The sequence below is a fragment of the Ahaetulla prasina genome, chromosome 11, assembly GCF_028640845.1.
Source record: "Ahaetulla prasina isolate Xishuangbanna chromosome 11, ASM2864084v1, whole genome shotgun sequence".
In the NCBI taxonomy this organism is placed as follows: domain Eukaryota; kingdom Metazoa; phylum Chordata; class Lepidosauria; order Squamata; family Colubridae; genus Ahaetulla; species Ahaetulla prasina.
This window is the reverse complement of record NC_080549.1, coordinates 20,684,018-20,700,929: the sequence shown is the minus strand read 5'-3', so window position 1 is coordinate 20,700,929 and position 16,912 is coordinate 20,684,018. Positions and strand designations below refer to the sequence as shown.

The 16,912-nt window shown below is 45.1% G+C and overlaps 2 protein-coding genes across 3 annotated transcripts; one reads left to right on the top strand and one right to left on the bottom strand.

The window, feature by feature from the left end:
- Positions 1 to 1,089: 1,089 nt before the first annotated feature.
- Positions 1,090 to 7,647, bottom strand: LOC131205161 (uncharacterized). Its single transcript, XM_058197126.1, has 2 exons — positions 5,937 to 7,647; positions 1,090 to 4,706 (listed from the first exon to the last, which is right to left on the bottom strand). Exons 1-2 carry the CDS (start codon positions 5,948 to 5,950, stop codon positions 2,984 to 2,986), a joined length of 1,737 nt encoding a protein of 578 aa, XP_058053109.1. The 5' UTR covers positions 5,951 to 7,647; the 3' UTR covers positions 1,090 to 2,983.
- A 164-nt stretch (positions 7,648 to 7,811) lies between these two features.
- VBP1 (VHL binding protein 1) lies at positions 7,812 to 16,520 on the top strand. 2 transcript variants are annotated; one of them, XM_058197127.1, is made up of 6 exons: positions 7,812 to 7,969; positions 10,511 to 10,635; positions 12,931 to 12,997; positions 13,375 to 13,473; positions 14,241 to 14,379; positions 15,932 to 16,520. In XM_058197127.1, exons 1-6 carry the CDS (start codon positions 7,817 to 7,819, stop codon positions 16,000 to 16,002), a joined length of 654 nt encoding a protein of 217 aa, XP_058053110.1. In that variant the 5' UTR covers positions 7,812 to 7,816; the 3' UTR covers positions 16,003 to 16,520. The 2 variants fall into 2 exon arrangements, with proteins under 2 accessions (XP_058053110.1, XP_058053111.1); XM_058197128.1 differs by having other exon boundaries at positions 7,819 to 7,969; positions 10,515 to 10,635.
- Positions 16,521 to 16,912: the final 392 nt, after the last annotated feature.

Sequence of the window (16,912 nt, the reverse complement as noted above, 5' to 3'; positions counted from 1 at the left end):
TTTCCTGCATGAGAACTCGTGACTCCAGGGATGGGACTTACCCAAGCTGTCAGTCCTCATGGGTGGGAAGCCGTCTGGTCATCTCCTTCAGGCGTCTCTACCACACGTTGTAGTACTCTCCGACCAAAGGCCGCCTCAGCCGATGCATATGCGTCAATTTGATAATGACGTATAAAAGGTGACGGAGTCGACCAGGTCGCTGCCCTGCAAATCTCCGACACTTGTGTGGCCCATGCGGCCGATGTGGCCGCACTCCTCGTTGAATGTGCCATAATAGCCTTAGGCCTTGGTAAAGCCTGAGCCTCGTAGGCTCTGGCTCTGGTGGCTCTGAGTAACCTGCCCACCGCCAAAGCGGAAAGCTTCTGTCCCATGGTGGATGGTTGGAATGACACAAAAAGTGCCTCTGTCCGTCGGAAAGCCCTAGTTCTTTTGATGTAAATCCTCAGAGCCCGTCTGACATCCAGAGTGTGCCACACACGTTCCTTCGCGTATGATGGATTAAGACAAAAATCCAGAAGAACCAACTCCTGGGCCCGGTGGAACCAGGAGTTGACCTTCGGCACAAAGGTTGGGTCCAAACGCAAAACCACTCTGTCGGAGTGGAACACACACAAGTCTTCTCGCACCGAGAGTGCGGCCAGTTCCGAAATCCTGCGGGCCGATGTGATGGCTACCAAAAACAGCATCTTGTAAGTCAAAAAACTGATGTGAACTGTCCTAATAGGTTCAAAGGGAGCCTTGCAAAGTGCCTGCAAAACCTTCTGAAGGTCCCAGGTGGGATAACGGTGAACCACTGCCGGTCTCAGGTTGGTCGCCCCCCTCAAAAACCTCTTTACCTCTGGGACCTTTGTCACCGACTGCCTACCCGCAGAACCTAACACTGACGCTATCGCTGCCACCTGCCTACGTTACGTCCCTGGTGCCAGCCCTTTCTTCAACCCAGCCTGCAAAAACTGCAACAACTGTGGAACCTTTACCTTGGTTGGCTGAATGCTCCTACCAGTGCACCAAATCACAAAGGTTCTCCAAGTGGAGTCATAAATTCGTGTAGTAGATGGTCGTCTAGCCGCCTGCATTGTCGTTATCACATCTGAGGGAAATTTCCGTCTTTCTAGCAGTCTCCGCTCAACAGCCACGCGGTCAAGTGCAACCACTGGGGACCCGGGTGATGAACTGGTCCCTGACTGAGAGACACCCTGTCGGGTGGAATCCTCCATGGTGCGGCGACCGACAGACGTACCAGATCCACAAACCACGGCCTTCTGGGCCAGTATGGTGCCACCAGAATGACCTGTGCCCTGGTCTGCAGAATCCGACCAATTACCCGAGGAACGATAGCCATCGGAGGGAAGGCATATAGTAGACCCCTGGGCCAAGGAAGACGGAGGGCATTTACCCCTTCCGCCCCTGGCGCTGGGGACCTGGAGAAATACCGAGGAAGTTGATGGTTTACTGGAGATGCGAAGAGATCGATGACCGGCTGTCCGAATCGCCTCACAATCTCCTTGAATAACTCCGGATCCAGTCTCCATTCTGCAGGATCCAGAGGTGCCCTGCTCAACCAATCTGCTCTGACATTGTCTATCCCGGCAATGTGTTCCACATTGCGCTCGGCCCAGCGACAAAGGCGATCCGCCTCCACCATGAGCCCCCTGGATCGAGTTCCTCCCTGTCTGTTGATGTGGGCCTTCACTGTGATGTTGTCTGTCAGGAGAAGCACATGCGATCCCTCAAACAGTGCCTGAAATGTCTGAGCGCTAACCTGGCCGCTCTCAGCTCCAGCCAATTTATGCTCCTCTTTGTCTCCCCCCTTGACCAAGAGCCCTGGATCACCTGGTCCTGACAATGAGCCCCCCAGCCTATCAGACTGGCATCCGTTGTCACCGTGATGTGGTCCTGTTCCAAAAAATGGCAGCCTCTTTCCATGTTCCTGGACTTCCACCTGCGTAGAGACATTAGAACGTCTCCCGGGACCCTGACCTTGAACTGCGACGTGTCCCTGCCTGACCTCTGAAACGGTAACATGAACCATTGTAAAGGCCTTGCATGAAACCTTGCCCATGGGACCACCTCTATGCAGGAAATCATCTTGCCCAGCAGAGATGAGAGTAACGCAAGCGGAACTCTCCTCTGTGAGCGAATCTGCACTACCAGGTCCTTGATGCTCTGAAGTCTGTCTGGGGACAGGAAAACTTGACCCTTCAGCGTATCTATTACTGCCCCTAAATGCAACAGCCGGTTCGTGGAAATGATGTGACTCTTTCCCATGTTTATGGAGAAACCATGAGTCTGCAGACAAAGTATCGTCTCCTTCAAATCTTCTATTGCCTGTCTGTGAGAGACTGACTGCACCAAAATATCATCCAGGTAGGCCTGAATCCATATTGGACGAGCCCTGAGAAGCGCTCCTAATGCCGCCAGGATCTTCGTAAAAACCCTGGGGGCCAAGGCAAGGCAGAATGGAAGCGCTCGGTACTGCAAATGCTTGCCGTCGTAAAAGAACCTCAGGAACCTCCTGTGCTTCTGATTTATCAGAACATGAAGGTATGCCTCCGTAAGGTCTATGGAGGTCAAGAAGTCCCCCTTCCGGACATTCGTAAGGATTGACCGCAGGGAGTGCATCTTGAACCTCCGATACTTCACATATCTGTTCAATCCTTTCAGGTTGAGAATTGGTCGCAGCCCCCCCGAGGCCTTCTGGATGACGAACAACATTGAGTAATAACCGCTCCATTGTTTGTGAACCGGAACGGGCTCCACCGCTCCGATGTTCAGCAAGTGCTGAACCGCAGTGTCCATGATCTCTCTTTTTGCCGCATCTCGAGACCTGGGACATCGAAATAAGACCGTCGGAGGGGGTGCAAGAAATTCTAGTGAGAGACCTGATGAAATGGTCTCCCTTATCCGTAGATCGGAGGATGTTTTCTCCCACTGGTCGGCGAACAGCCCTAGACGGCCACCAATGGGAGCCTGATGCCTGCCGTCAGCGGTGTCTGCGGAAGGAGCGGTTGCCCCTCCCCCGAAAAGGACACCGTGACTGACCGTGGGACCTACCTTTGTGAGAGGACCCCTCCTCTGAGTGATGATAGTGGCCCCACTGACCTCCCTGTGTTTGAAAACCTCTCTGATATCTGCCAAAGGCTGACCCCCAATAGGGACGAAAATAAGACTTCCGAAAGGAGGGGGAAAACCTTGTATCCCCTCTCCTTGACAAGGCAGTCAACACCTTCTTCTTCCCCTTAGTTTCCGTCAACACGGGCTCCAAAGCCTCACCAAACAACTTTGCACCTTTAAATGGCACAGAGGCCAATCGCCATCTGCGCTTTGTGTCTGCCTGCCAATTTTTTAACCAAAGAAACCTCCGTGCTGTGACCGAGGACGCAATCAACTTTGCCACATATTTTGTGGAGGACATAGTGGCATCCGCTGTGTATTCCACAGCTGCCACTATCTTGTTGAAATCCTGATGAGTCCTCAGATCGGTCACCGGCACTTTCTCCTGCATTTGTTTAAGCCACAGGAGGACGGCCCTGCTGAAGAAGGATGCTGCTTTGGCCGCCCTTATACCCCAGGCTGCCGTCTGATGTGTCTTCGTGAGGGCCTGCTCCAACTTCCGATCCTCTGGCTTCAAAACTTCCTCAGGTTCAACCAAGGTGGCTGAAGAGGAAGCCAGGGCCAAAACCGGGTCATCCACCTCAGGCACTCTCAGGAGTTCCATCAGGTCAGAAGCCGTGTTAAAAAACCGTCTCTCAAGGGAGGACATGTTCGGTAATGCGGCCGGGGCTTCCCACTGTTTCTTAATCATATCTAGAAATAATTGAGGAGCAGGAACTGTCTCCGTCTCCACCGTTGGTTCAGAAAAAAGCATGTCTGCAGGGTCCTGCTCTGGACAGGCACCTTGTTCCCCTAGGAGTCCCTGTTCAGTAATCGCCTTAGCTTTACTCAACAAGGCCTTAAAAAGATGAGGCCTGAACAGCCCTTTAAATATGGGCTGCTCCGGTAAAAAACCTTCTTCCTCAGACAATTCCTGGTCCCATTGTTCATCCTCCATGGATGGGGAACTCTCCGCCTCTGAAGGCGAATCAGAGCTGTCAGAACGCGACCCCATGTGTCTGTCTGCTGGTTCTGTTTCTACCTGATCCCTATCCTGTGACTGGGCTTCCGCCCCAAGAACAGATTGCCTGTTACGACTTTTGCCTGCCTCAAGTTCCCGGTGAATCCCCTCCGCGATCCATTTCCGCACTAACTCAGGCATTTCTGTCACCTGGTCTATGGTCTGCCTAGCCCCTTGTGATGCTACCAAGTTGATAGGTGTAGAACTGGGCCTCCCTGTATTGGAGCCGCTCCCTGATGGCTGAGGCGACAGGGCCCTGGCCAGAAAACTGGAAGAAGGATCCGGTTCCACCATTGGATCTTTCTCCATAGGCTGTACCTGATCCCTAATAAATGTGGACTTAGTGGCCTTGTTGGTGTTCCTCTGTACCTGTCTTTCCAGCGCCTTCTGGCGGCGTTTTTCCGCCTTCTCCTGCGCTTTAGTGGGCCTTTTAAGCGCCAAGGCTTTTGCTCTAAGTTTTGCAGCTGCTTCCGAACTGCCACTCCTTGTCTTATGACAACGGCTCTTCGAGCCTTCAGTGGCAGCTCTCTGAGGTTGAGAAGCATCAGTGACCTCCATCTGGTCACTAAGTGAGGCATCCGACGCCATATTTCTAGAACACATATAGAAATAAAATTACATATAAGTAAGCCCCTTTTATAATTCCATGAATTTAAATTTTTATTATTATTATTATTATTTATTGTTATCATAACAAATTCTATGTAATACATATAAATGTCAATGTACAAGCCTCAATAACCAGTTAAACATCTTTAGAACTCAGCAGCATTACAAGGGTTAATTCCCTAAACTGTTGGTCCTTTCCCTCTGCAGGTCAGAACGCCTGCTCAAAACTCCCAAGCCATGCAGCCTGGAAACGGCTGCCTCAGGCTAAATCAGGCCTCTTCACTTCTTTACTCCAAAGGCCTATGCTGTACTGGAGGGCCGAAACCCCATGACAGCCTCTTTTCTCTTTCTTCAGTTCAATTTTCTTTCTTTCTTTCTTTTTTTTCTTTTTGGTATTATTATTATTTAATTTTTATTTATTTATTTATTTTTATTATTATTATTATCATTTTATTCCTGTTTATTTTCCATATATATATATCTCATTCATGAGATGGTGTAGGGTTCCTGTCTAGGCAGGGGGTTGGACTAGAAGGCCTCCAAGGTCCCTTCCAACTCTGTTGTTATGTTATGTTATGTTATGTTATGTTATGTTATGTTATGTTATGTATTTATTTTCATCATCTTCTCTATACATATAAGGTCAGCCAGCTCCCAAAATGGCCACCGCCCTGGCTAGCCCCATGTGGCTTCCAACATGGTGCTCAAGAGCTTGTTCCTTCCTCTGTGCCTTCCCCACATATGGCGGGTATTCCAGCAAAAGCACCTAAAATCCGAACGTAAGCTTAAAATAGCAGCACAAACAAAAAATAAATAAATAAATAAAATGGAGGCAATGTGTTCTCAAACTTCCCTCGCTGCTCTGATTCTCCCACAAAGGAGTAACCACGTGGAATCAGCAGCTTGATTTAAATCTCCCGGTACTCACACCATGTGCTCCAGGTACAAACAAGTTAAAATGGAGACAAACAAAATAAACTTTCCTTGCAGCTCCAAATAATAGCAGTGTTACTGTTTGTAGTTTCCCCCGCTGCTCTCCACACACACACACACACACTTTAACGATCCTCAGCCTTGTAATTAAAGTCATCAAACACTTAATATAAGGTTCGCTCATTCCACTCAGCTTCTACATTTTCATAGCGGCTCCAAGAAAACTCATATTAATAAAAAAAACCTCAAACGCCTAAACAAAGATAGCTCATTTACTTACTCAGTTGATGCCATTTCAAAGAGAACAGCACAAATTTCCAAACTCCAACTCCTGCTAAATCCAAACACACAGGCGTAAACCCAGAAACGTCCTCACGAGCTCAGGACAGAGTTGAAAGTGGGAGGTCTACAAAGGGGGCGTCTCTTAAGTTTGAACCCTGTCCATAGAGCCAGAAGACAGAGTGATACCCATGCCTGGAGTCACGAGTTCTCATGCAGGAAAAGATTCAATCATGTTAATCTAATATACTGTAAACCTTTAGCAGAAGAGACGTGCCTAATAATCCTTCAAAGGTGTCAGCAAAGAATAACTAATTTGGGGTTTGGTTTAATTTTCAGAAAGTAATCTTAGAGCAATCTAGCATCAGTCTTTGCTAAGTTAAATGGCCTGCAGTTTGTCTCATATTTTATCTTACTTGATGGGAGTTGTAGTCCAACCATTCTAGATGATGCCTCATTAACCTTCAAAGGGCCTGGAAAACAAAGCAGATTCTGCTCCCCATTATTGCTGCATTGCATCTACATGCTTTAAGGACTTTCTGGATTTCAATTCTAAAAGTGATCCATTCTATGCCATCAAGTCATTTTTAACTTCTAGCAATTTTCTCCACAATCTCTCCCTAATTGAATACAGAGTTGGAACAGACCTTGGAGGCCTTTAATCCACTCCTCTGCTCAAGCAGGAGACCCTATACCATTTTAGACAAATGACTGTCCAGTCCCTTCTTAAAAGCCTCAAGTGTGGAGGACCCATAAATTCTGGAGGCAAGCCGTTCCACTGGTGTCACTATCAGGAAATTTCTCCTTGGTTCTACGTTGCTTCTCTGTTCAGTTTCCATCCATGACTTCTTATCCTGCTTCCCGGAGCTTTAGAAAATAAGTTGTCCCTTTCAAGTCAGCCAACTCCCTTCCCTCAATGCTACTGCAATGCTGCAACCGAGTCCCGAGTCATCTCCCCTTCCACCTTTCCCAGCGTTAGAAGCCTTTTCCAGAGAGCTGTGTCTTCAAAATTAGAGAATAGGAAACAATCTAATAAATAAATAAATATACAAGGAGAATAGACGAAGCAAGGGTTCCAAAAGAAACCAATTAGGTTAATAAGTTTGGGAATCCCCATGTTTTTTCTGCCTCCCACCACAAAGTGTTTGTAATTTGTTTTTGAAAATTTTTGGCCCCTATGCTTCGGACTACTGGATTGCAGCAGGCATAAATGAATGAAGGATTGCCTACCGCCAGGAGCTTAATAAAATGAAATCACAGCGATACAGGGAAGTGGAGTTCATAGCTTGTCCACATCTTTCTACTGCAATTGGCGTTTCTTAAAACTTCCCAAATATGGATAAAGATGCCCTTCGTGTCCAGAGAAAAAGCGGCTACACCCCACACTGAGCAAACGCCTATCTGCAGAGGTGGAGGATGCAAAGAGGATATCGGGTCACCCCGCATCGCCCCAACACAAGAAAGAAGGTGGAAAACGCTCAAGGTCCATTTTTGCAGTTACGAATCTGGAATAGGAAGAGGAGAGAGAATATTGGCTAAACGTGAGACAAAATCCAAGGAATTTGTCTGCGGTGCATAAACTCTCAGTAGTTGCACCGAACAGAGATTGCAACCTGCTCTTATCCCTCCGATGCATTTCAGCCTTAACCAGCTCTGCAACTTCTCCCATCAACCAGTCCATTCCAGCTTGTTCAAGATGCTACTATTCTTGAAAGCAAAGGAGCCTAGTCGGGGATGCCCCCTCCGCCCGCCACCTCTTCCCGAACAAATCCCCGGGGGCCGGGCAAGCGCGCGCCTCCTCAGCCAATAGGAGCGTTAGGGCCCGCCTCCATTGTGACACCTGGTAACGCCCCCTCCTGCACGCCTTTGCCTCTACCGCGCATGCGAGCCGGCGCGCGCCAGCCGCGGTCGCCTTCCCTCCCCAAGATGGCGGCGGCCACCGGCGGCGAGGCGATCTGTGGCGACGGCCCGGCCAGCGGCACCGGCGACGTCGGCAAGAGGGTTCACCTGGGCATCCCCGAGGCCGTTTTCGTCGTAAGCAAGGGAGCGGGGAAAGGTTTGGCGGAGCGGCCGGGACGCGGGGGAAAAGCGACGGCGACGTTCCAACCGCCCGCTTTCTCCTGCGCATGCGCGCTGCGTTTCTGTCGGGCGGTTAGGGCCCGCGCGGCCGGCCGTTGGAGATAGACTGCCTGTCTCCATGGAGGCTCCTCTTCGGGCGGGATCGGCGCTTGTGCCTGAGTGGAAAGGGCTGAAGCGGCGATCTTTCCCGAATGCGGTCCGGGTGGTGACTCCCTCAGCTTTGGCTGGGGATTCTGGGCGCTGTAGTCCGTGGGAGCTGCTCAAGGGCACTTACCGGGGAAAGATCCTGTTTCTTGGGAAAGAAGTGATGGGGGGGGGGTTCTGCCTAATTTACCGGTATACTGCCCTTGAAGGTAGAGGCTCTGTTCTGTTCCAATACCGTCTTATGCCAATCCCTCTCCCTTTCTCAGCCCAGCCCACCTCACAGGGTTGTTGTTGTGAGGTAAATAAGTGGAGGAGGAGTCTTAGATATGCTTGCCACTTTATTGGTTTATTAAATGTATTTGCCACCTATCTTGCTCTGGGGCAGGGGTCTGCAAACTTGGCTCTTTTAAGACTTGTGGACTTCAACTCCCAGAGTTCCTCAGCCAGCTTTGCTGGGAGTTGAAGTCCACAAGTCTTAAAAGAGCCAAGTTTGCAGACCCCTGCCCTGGGGCTACTCTAGGCAGCTTGAATTATTTGTAAAAAATAATAAAGGCAGGATATAAATGAAATAAACAAGCAGTTTCCTATAAATGAGCCAGTCCAGTTTTGCTTCTGTAGATCCTGGGCATCCACTGCAACAGGCATCTGGCTGGTCTCTTTCCTCTCTTTGTTATCTTTGGGGGAGCATCCCCAGCAGGTAGTGCTGGAAATGAATGTTTGGGGGAAGTTTAGTTTTCTTGCGTGCTTTTGGCACCCTGCAGTGAGTGTAAGGATGAGAATGAAAGTGGTTTTAAAAGGAGATTGCAGAAGTTTATGGAAGATGAGGCAGTCAAGAGCTAGTTGGGCTCAGGAGTTAAAGAAAGCAGGCTGGAAACCAGGAGAGGATGAGTTCTAGTCCTGCCTTAGGCATGAAAGCCAGCTGGATGACTTTGGGCCAAACACCAGGAGACAGTTCTGGTCCTGTCTTAGGCTTGAAAGCCAGTTGGGTACCTTTTGGCCAATCATCAGGGACTCTGAATTCTAGTCTCGCCTTAGGCATAAAAGCCAGCTGGGTGACTTTGGGCTAATTACTAGAAAATGGTGAGTTCTAGCCTTACCTTTGGCACAAAATCTGCTGGGTGTTTTTGGGCCACTCATTCTCCCTTGTCTCCAAGAAGGAGGCATTGGCAAAACACTTCCAAAAATGTTGCCCAAAAGAGCCCCTGCAGGGACTCATCTAGGCAATTGCCCAGAGTCAAGACTGACTTAAAGGCAAAGACAGTTAGCTGGCATTGGATTGAAGGCACCAGACTAGGAACTGGGAGACTGAGTTCCAGTCCTGCCTATGAAATGAAGATAATTGGAGGACCTTGGGGCAGTCCTTATGAAGTCCTTCATAGCTTTATGAAGAAAGTAGTGTGACAAGCAAGCGTAAACCATTGGAGGTTATGCCTAAGGCACCAGGCTAGACATAGGAGTCCTATCCAACCTTAGACCCAAAGCTAGCCAGTTAACTGTGGTCCCCATCATTGTCAACCCAGGAAGAAGGAAGGCAAGGCAAAATATACTGCAGGACTCATCCAGGAGGCTATTAGAGGTCAAGACCGGTTCAAAGGCACAAAAAACAACCCCCCTTCCAAAAGCAGGCTTCTTGTAAATATTTGTCTTGTCAGATGCTGAAGGCGTCAAGTTGAATGGAGCTATTGCATTCCTGGTTTTAAGCTCCTGTATCACAAACCTGATTGGCAGAACAGTTTTGGATCTAAGAATCTTTCTCTTAATACAGAAAATACTTCCTTGGTTGTAACATACTCATCTGCCGTCTTTCCTAGAATGTGGCGTGTAGGGTCTTTTCCATTGACTGCTGGTTCTTCATCCACCTAGTTCTTTTAAAAAAAAAAGTCCTTCATGAAATACGCTAAGCAGCGGTATAATGATCAGTCCAAGAGTTCCCAGCCAATTTTGTAACCAGAGAGTTAAATCAAGACTGTTACTCTATTGTTATGATGTAATGTTCTTCGTTTGGACCAGTCTGGGAAGACAGGAAACTTTCTGGAAGAAGCATATTGTGTAGTTGCCTAGGAAAGAGCATGAACAGGTCTATATATTTTCTAGAAGTTTAGTTCAGTGCTTTGTTTTTGTTTCTTCTCCACCACTGTTTGCTTCCCAGCTAACCAGAGAGACTTAAGTGAACCAGTAGGTGGAAATGATTTTGAGGAGGAGACCCAAAAGCATTTCAGTGATGGGCTGATTATCCAATTTTGCCAATCCTTCTTGCCAGGATGTGAAAAAAAACAAGCAAACAAATTATTGGCTCATCAGCTTGATGATGTGGTTTTGGAATTAACCATATATGTGTATTCTTACTTTAAGGAAGATGTAGATTCTTTCATGAAACAGCCAGGAAATGAAACAGCAGATGTAGTGCTCAAGAAGCTGGATGAACAGTACCAAAAATATAAATTTATGGAGCTTAATCTTGCCCAGAAGAAAAGAAGGTGGGTATGTTTACGATAACTTTTACAAGGGCTGTTCTAAAATTTGGACACTTCTGTGCCAAGCATAATATGATGTAAATTATTTTGTTAAACTTTTCAGACATTTCTTTCCAGTAATATTTGCCAACATACATATCTTTATAAGCAACTGAAATATGTAAGTTTTAATACAAACGTCCCTACAGGAAGTTTTCAAATCATCATAATCATCTAGGTCAGTGATGGCTAATCTTTTTGCCGTCGCGTGCCAAAAGCGGGGGGAGCATGGGGGAGTCGCGTGCACAGATGCCTGCACCCATAATTCAGTGCCCCCCCTCCCCGTGCATGCGTGCACGACCCCTCCCCGCTCCCTCCGCTTTTGGTATGCGATGGCACGGTGGACCCGGTAGGCCCGTTTTTTGCTCTCCCCAGGCTCCAGAGGCTTCTTGGAGTCTGGGGTGTGTGAAAACAGCCTCCCTCCCCCCCCAAGGCCCACCGGAGGCCGGAAACAACACGTTTCCTGACTTCGGTGGGCCCAGAAGGCCCGAAAATCAGCTGGCCAGTGTTGTGGTCCGCCAGCAGCCTGTGGAACTGGCAGCAGAGTCGGACTGAGGCTGAGGTGAGGCCAGGGCCATCGGGGAGTGAGGTGCGGACTCCAGAGCCTCCAGAGACTGATAGTAGTAGGGCAGAGGAACAGGAGGAGCCTGTTCCTAATGCACGCATAAGAAGAGCTGCCAGAAGGCAAGAGCAGCTCAAGCAGAGAGGACAACTCGGGAGTAGGACCAAGAGATGATTGGCCCCTCCCATAAGGCTTAAAATAGACCAGCAACAGCGTCTGGGCTTTGCCAGCAAACTACGTTGGTAGCTTCATCTTCTGCTTCGTCTACATCTTCCATTTATTTTTGTGACTTCTGAACGTTTCCCAAGAAAGGCCTTTGGCAAAGGTTTGCGATAGGACTGAGGAATTTGTGTTGGGAGGATTTTTTATTTTATTTAGTTGAACTAAATTACTTCTGGGAATGAAGTAATTCTCAGCTGTTGAAATAAAGTTTGCTTTTTCACGAACTGAGTTTCCTACTATCTACTTGGGCCTGGGTCACAACAGCCGGCACGCGCATGCACGCTGGAGCTGAGCTAGGCAATGCTCGCATGCCCACAGATATGGCTCTGCATGCCACCTGTGGCATGTGTGCCATAGGTTCGCCATCACAGATCTAGGTGATGGTATTTATAACTAACTTTGTGCTTACTAATTTTCAAATATTTGTAAGGGCACATCTATATGTTGTGCATCTTGAAATACATTTGAGGTTATCAGAAGAAATTGAATAAAATGCACTGAAATATAGTAAAACAATTATTCTGCCACAAGTAGAGCTTTTAATGCTCATTCCCCATTCAGTAATGGGGAACACTGAAAGTTATTTTTAAAAAAATGCCGTATCAGTTCAGAGGTGAGTAAACTGACAGTAGGTCCTGGTTCTTACATTTATATCTGAAGAGAATACTGGTTTTTTGTGTGTGTTGTGTGAGGGGTCGTCGTGCATGGTGAAAAGAATAGAATAGAATAGAATAGAATAGAATAGAATAGAATAGAATAGAATAGAATAGAATAGAATATTTTTTATCGGCCAAGTGTGATTGGACACACAAGGAATTTGTCTTGGTGCATATGCAACATGGTATACTTAAAGAAAAGATATGTTTATCAAGAATTCTAAGGTACAACACTTAATAGTCATAGGGTACAAATAATCAGGAAACATTATCAACATAAATCGTAAGGATACAAGCAACAAAGTTACAGTCATACAGTCATAAGTGGAAGGAGATAGGTGATGGGAACGATGAGAAGATTAATAGTAGTGCAGATTTAGCAATGGTATATATAAGTAACTTATTTGTGACTCATCTGTTTTCTTCCTAAGAGAACATTTAATATCCACTGTCTCACTTATTGCCAGCTTAGCTGGTTGGACCATCCAGGAAATCAATTCCATAGAAGGCTTAAAACAAAACTATTTTTATTAAGATTAGCTATAATACCACAGTCTTGCAAGTCGGATTGCGCTGTGCTTCTGTCCCCTTCTTTTACTCCAGTGAATCAGGGAAGTGTCTGAGCCACATCTGAGTGTTATCTCATCTTTCAGGACTTAAAAAATGCTTCATCTCTTTTGCCTAGGTAACAGTTCCTGTATATTTCTGCCCTGGTCATCTTCCTTACTTTCTACACTTTTAGTATGAATCAAAATGTTGGGTATTTTTTTTCCAAATAAAGAATGATAAAAATAATATTTTAAATGTTTTATTTTACAGATTAAAAAGTCAAATTCCTGAAATTAAACAAACATTAGAGATCTTAAAACACATGCAAAAGAAGAAGGTAAGTACAGGTAGTCCTTGACTTACAACCACAATTGGGCCCAGAATTTCTGTAGGTAAGCAAGGTGGTTGTTAAGGGAGTCATGCCCAATATTACGGCTAACCCTAAGCACTTTTGAGTCATAATATTTATCTGAGTAATTCCTTTGGAAATAAAGCATCATTTTCCATGTCCAATTGAAAAATGAAATAATTCATTAGTTCTAAGCAGTATATGTATTCCTAGACAACTTCAGTGAAATATCCTATCTTGTGCACATCACTATGCCATTAGTTATAACAAACAGGTTAGCTTTAGATCTTTATTTTCATCATGATAGAAAATTAAACATATTCTATAAACCATTGCTTTGATTATGTTGATTTGTCTTTCCAAAGGAATCTACAGACCTGATGGAAACCAGATTCTTATTGGCAGATAATGTCTACTGTAAAGCATCAGTTCCTCCTACAGATAAAGTTTGTCTCTGGTTAGGGGTAAGTAATTAGTAGAAAGTGAAGCACCTCTTCCGATGCTGAATGTATTGTAGTTCTAAATATGGTTGTAACATATTGGGAATTTTCTAGTAAAAAGTTAATGTAACCTTTTTGCTTACATGGTAGGAATCTCTGTCTTTTAAGGCAGGACTAGTTTTTTTTTTAATCAAAGAATACCTAAGCCACTTCAAAGGGAGCCCAGTGATGTTATTTTAGCAAACTTATTTTAGATGCTGACACCAAACTTTGGTGCTTTGAAGTTTGAGACTAAACTCTTCCTTTTTTATTATTTTCTGTTTATTTTATCTGATATGGCAAACTATAATGTATAATTCTCTTCCATGGCTTCCTTGCAAAACATAGTTTGCCAGCTTGGAAATCCTTACTAAACAAAGAGTTATATCCTGAAACAATGTATGAGTTAAGAATTAAAATGGCTGGTCAGTAATGTGATTCTCATCTTCATGGCACAGTTCGGAGATTAGCTGCATCCATTATTTTTGCAGTTTTCAGGATTCAGTCATCGGTTAGGTGTCAGGTTTATGGTTCCACAGGCCTTTGCTGGTAACTGGTATTAAGTTCACCAAGACCAGTAGAGAGGAATGGGCAAGTTCGGTGTCCTTAGTCCCAATTACCTGCCTCTACTTATGCCTAGAGCTGCTATGAATGGCAGGTCAGCATCTTCCAAATGGCAAAAGCTGAGCGTCAACTCTACTTTGACTTTAAGGAATCATAAAACTATGTTTTCATTTAAATGCTGCCTTTAGGCCAATGTTATGCTGGAATATGATATTGATGAAGCCCAGGCACTGCTAGAAAAAAATCTTAGCACAGCTACAAAAAACCTTGAATCCCTAGAAGAAGATTTGGATTTCCTTAGAGATCAATTTACAACTACAGAAGTCAGTATCCTTTTTGAGGTTCAAATGTTCGGTTGGATTGTTGGGTGTACCTCTGCTTGTTCATTGCATTTGCACTCAGCTACTTCAAGACAGCACCAGGTATCAAAGAATTGCAGTTCCAAGAGTTGTATTTCTATTGTGTATTTCAGCCAAAGTGGACTCTCAGAGCTAGGTACCGTCAAATCCACTTAAAGACAGTGGATGCATTACCAATCTAGGATCTGTTGGGGGAAAAAATGATCCCTATTATCACGATCATTGATAACAAAACTCCTCTGCCTTGCATAAACGTAAGCCTTTAGCATATTACTTTTATTTTTTTGATAATGTGCAGATTCAATCTAGGCTTTAAGCTATTTCCTCTACAAGCAGCGGTTCCCAGCCTTTGCAGCTTGGGAGGGCGGCCTGAAAGGGGGGGGGAGGGGGGAAACAGAGCCATGTGAGCATCAGGCCAGCATGCAAGCATAGCTCAACTTGTGCAAGTGGCCCAATGCTATGCGGCCCTGTTACAAATAGCTGTGGCCCGGTAGTGGGCTACAGGCCAGAGTTTGGGGACCCCTGCTCTGCAGGAAAAGCCAATGGATACTCCAGGTGTTTCGTTAAAATATTGCTTATTTTAGGGCTCCCTTTCAGGAGAAATTCCAAATAGTTCTTTATATTTCTGAAGCAGGTATAGAAAATACATTGCATTACTGAGTAGACTGCTTATTCTCTCTGCCTATCTCTATGCTCATTCTTGAATTGTTGCTATTTTCTCACTGGGCTGCTTGTCAAAAGAATAAGCTATTTTTTCTTCTAATGAATTGGAGCCTGAAGTAATCATCTCCTGTATCATCATAAGCTGCTACTTAAGTATAATGTAGGAAGAATTTCACCCAATGTCTATATTTAGTAGACGGTGAAGAGGTTGATCCTATAAACAAATATCAGCAGACAGATTTTTCAAAACTATACACGAATAAACTATTTGGTTGTCAATATTCTATCCTCTCAGTTGAGAGCTTCAAATGAGCATTGCTGCTTCTCTAAACAAGCAGGGGATCCAGGATGTCCCAAAAGGGGAACTTTACAGGGGGTAGTGAAAAAGCCTCCTTGAAATTTGTTACCAGCATTCCTTGGTCTCTCTGTGTTGGCTGTGGAGTTATGGACGTTTCAAAGCCACCTGGAAGGCATTGGCTTGGGAAAATCAGCTTTTCTATTCTCTTAAGCACCATTGGGGAACACTTTATTTTGATAAATAATAGATAGAATAGAATAGAATAGAATTTTTTATTGGCCAAGTGTGATTGGACACACAAGGAATTTGACCTGGTGGATATGCTCTCAGCGTACATAAAAGAAAGGTACAACATTTACAACACAAATGATGGTCAATATATCAATATAAATCATAAGAATTACCAGCAACAAAGTTACAGTCATACAGTCATAAGTGGAAAGAGATTGGTGATGGGAACGATGAGAAGATTAAACCTGCCTTGGTGTCAGCGAAGCAGGAAAATGCAAGGGAATTACGTCTGCTTTTGAACCATACCTTCCTTAACCTCTGACTGCAGATATGGCCAGAGTTTATAATTGGGATGTAAAGCGAAGAAACAAGGATGACCCTGCTAAGAACATGGCATAGTTCTGCTAGTTTTAAATACGGTTTTGTTTTTTCTTATTTTTAAACTACCGTTCGGTTCAGCCTTTGATGGACTGTGTTTAATTTAATCTTTTTGGTTGTTGACATAATGGCGAGCATCTTTTGTTTTTTTATTTTTAAAAAAGGGCAAATCTTATTTGGTCCCATGCATGCTTCATGCGATTGGCTTGTTGGAAAAGGAGGCACAACAGTATGTAGTGAAGAATCCCCTCATCAATCTGGGATTTGAGTCAAGGGAATTAGAAAGGGTCATTTTGTAAGACACAGATACTCTTTGATGCTCAAGATTTATTAAAGAGGTCCACAGAATATATCATGGGGACAAATGTGCAGCTGATGTGACAGAGTGAATACATTGTTGTGTTTCTGGCAAATGACCCCTTTAATCTCACCCTCCAGACGTTTTCTGTTTAATTTTGTTCCGTAGAATGGCTCATCTTGGTACTTCAAAAGATCACAATTAGCCTTTGAAGGGTTAAATAATAAAACACTGAATTCTGTTTGTGGTCTTAGTTGGTTATTGTATACGTAAATATCAATTTCTCCTGATTTTTTAAACGGGCAGCCAAATTTTTTAATACTTTGCTTCATTTTACTGACATGCTGGCCATTCTTCCCGTTTGGTCCAGACGTCTCAACACTTGCAAAGATACTTGCTGCAACTTCTGGAACATAAATGGTGTATTGCAGCTCAGCTGTGTTGTCAGGTTGAATGTTATTCCCATGTTGCTTGTTAAGGAAGCCTTGCAAAAATGTTGCCTTGACACCTTTTCTTTGAAGCACACCTAATCGCCAAATTAGCAGTGTAACTACCGTAACTGCTTAGGTTTCACCTCACTGTTCAGTGCAAATGTTAACTGGCTTCTAGTTTCATTTAATAAACAATATCTGT

Coding starts and splice junctions, on each gene's coding strand:
- VBP1 (XM_058197127.1), top strand. CDS start 7,817: ATGCGAGCCGGCGCGCGCCAGCCGCGGTCGCCTTCCCTCCCCAAGATG. Junction 12,998..13,374: donor AACACATGCAAAAGAAGAAG/GTAAGTACAGGT, acceptor GTCTTTCCAAAG/GAATCTACAGACCTGATGGA. Junction 13,474..14,240: donor AAGTTTGTCTCTGGTTAGGG/GTAAGTAATTAG, acceptor TGCTGCCTTTAG/GCCAATGTTATGCTGGAATA.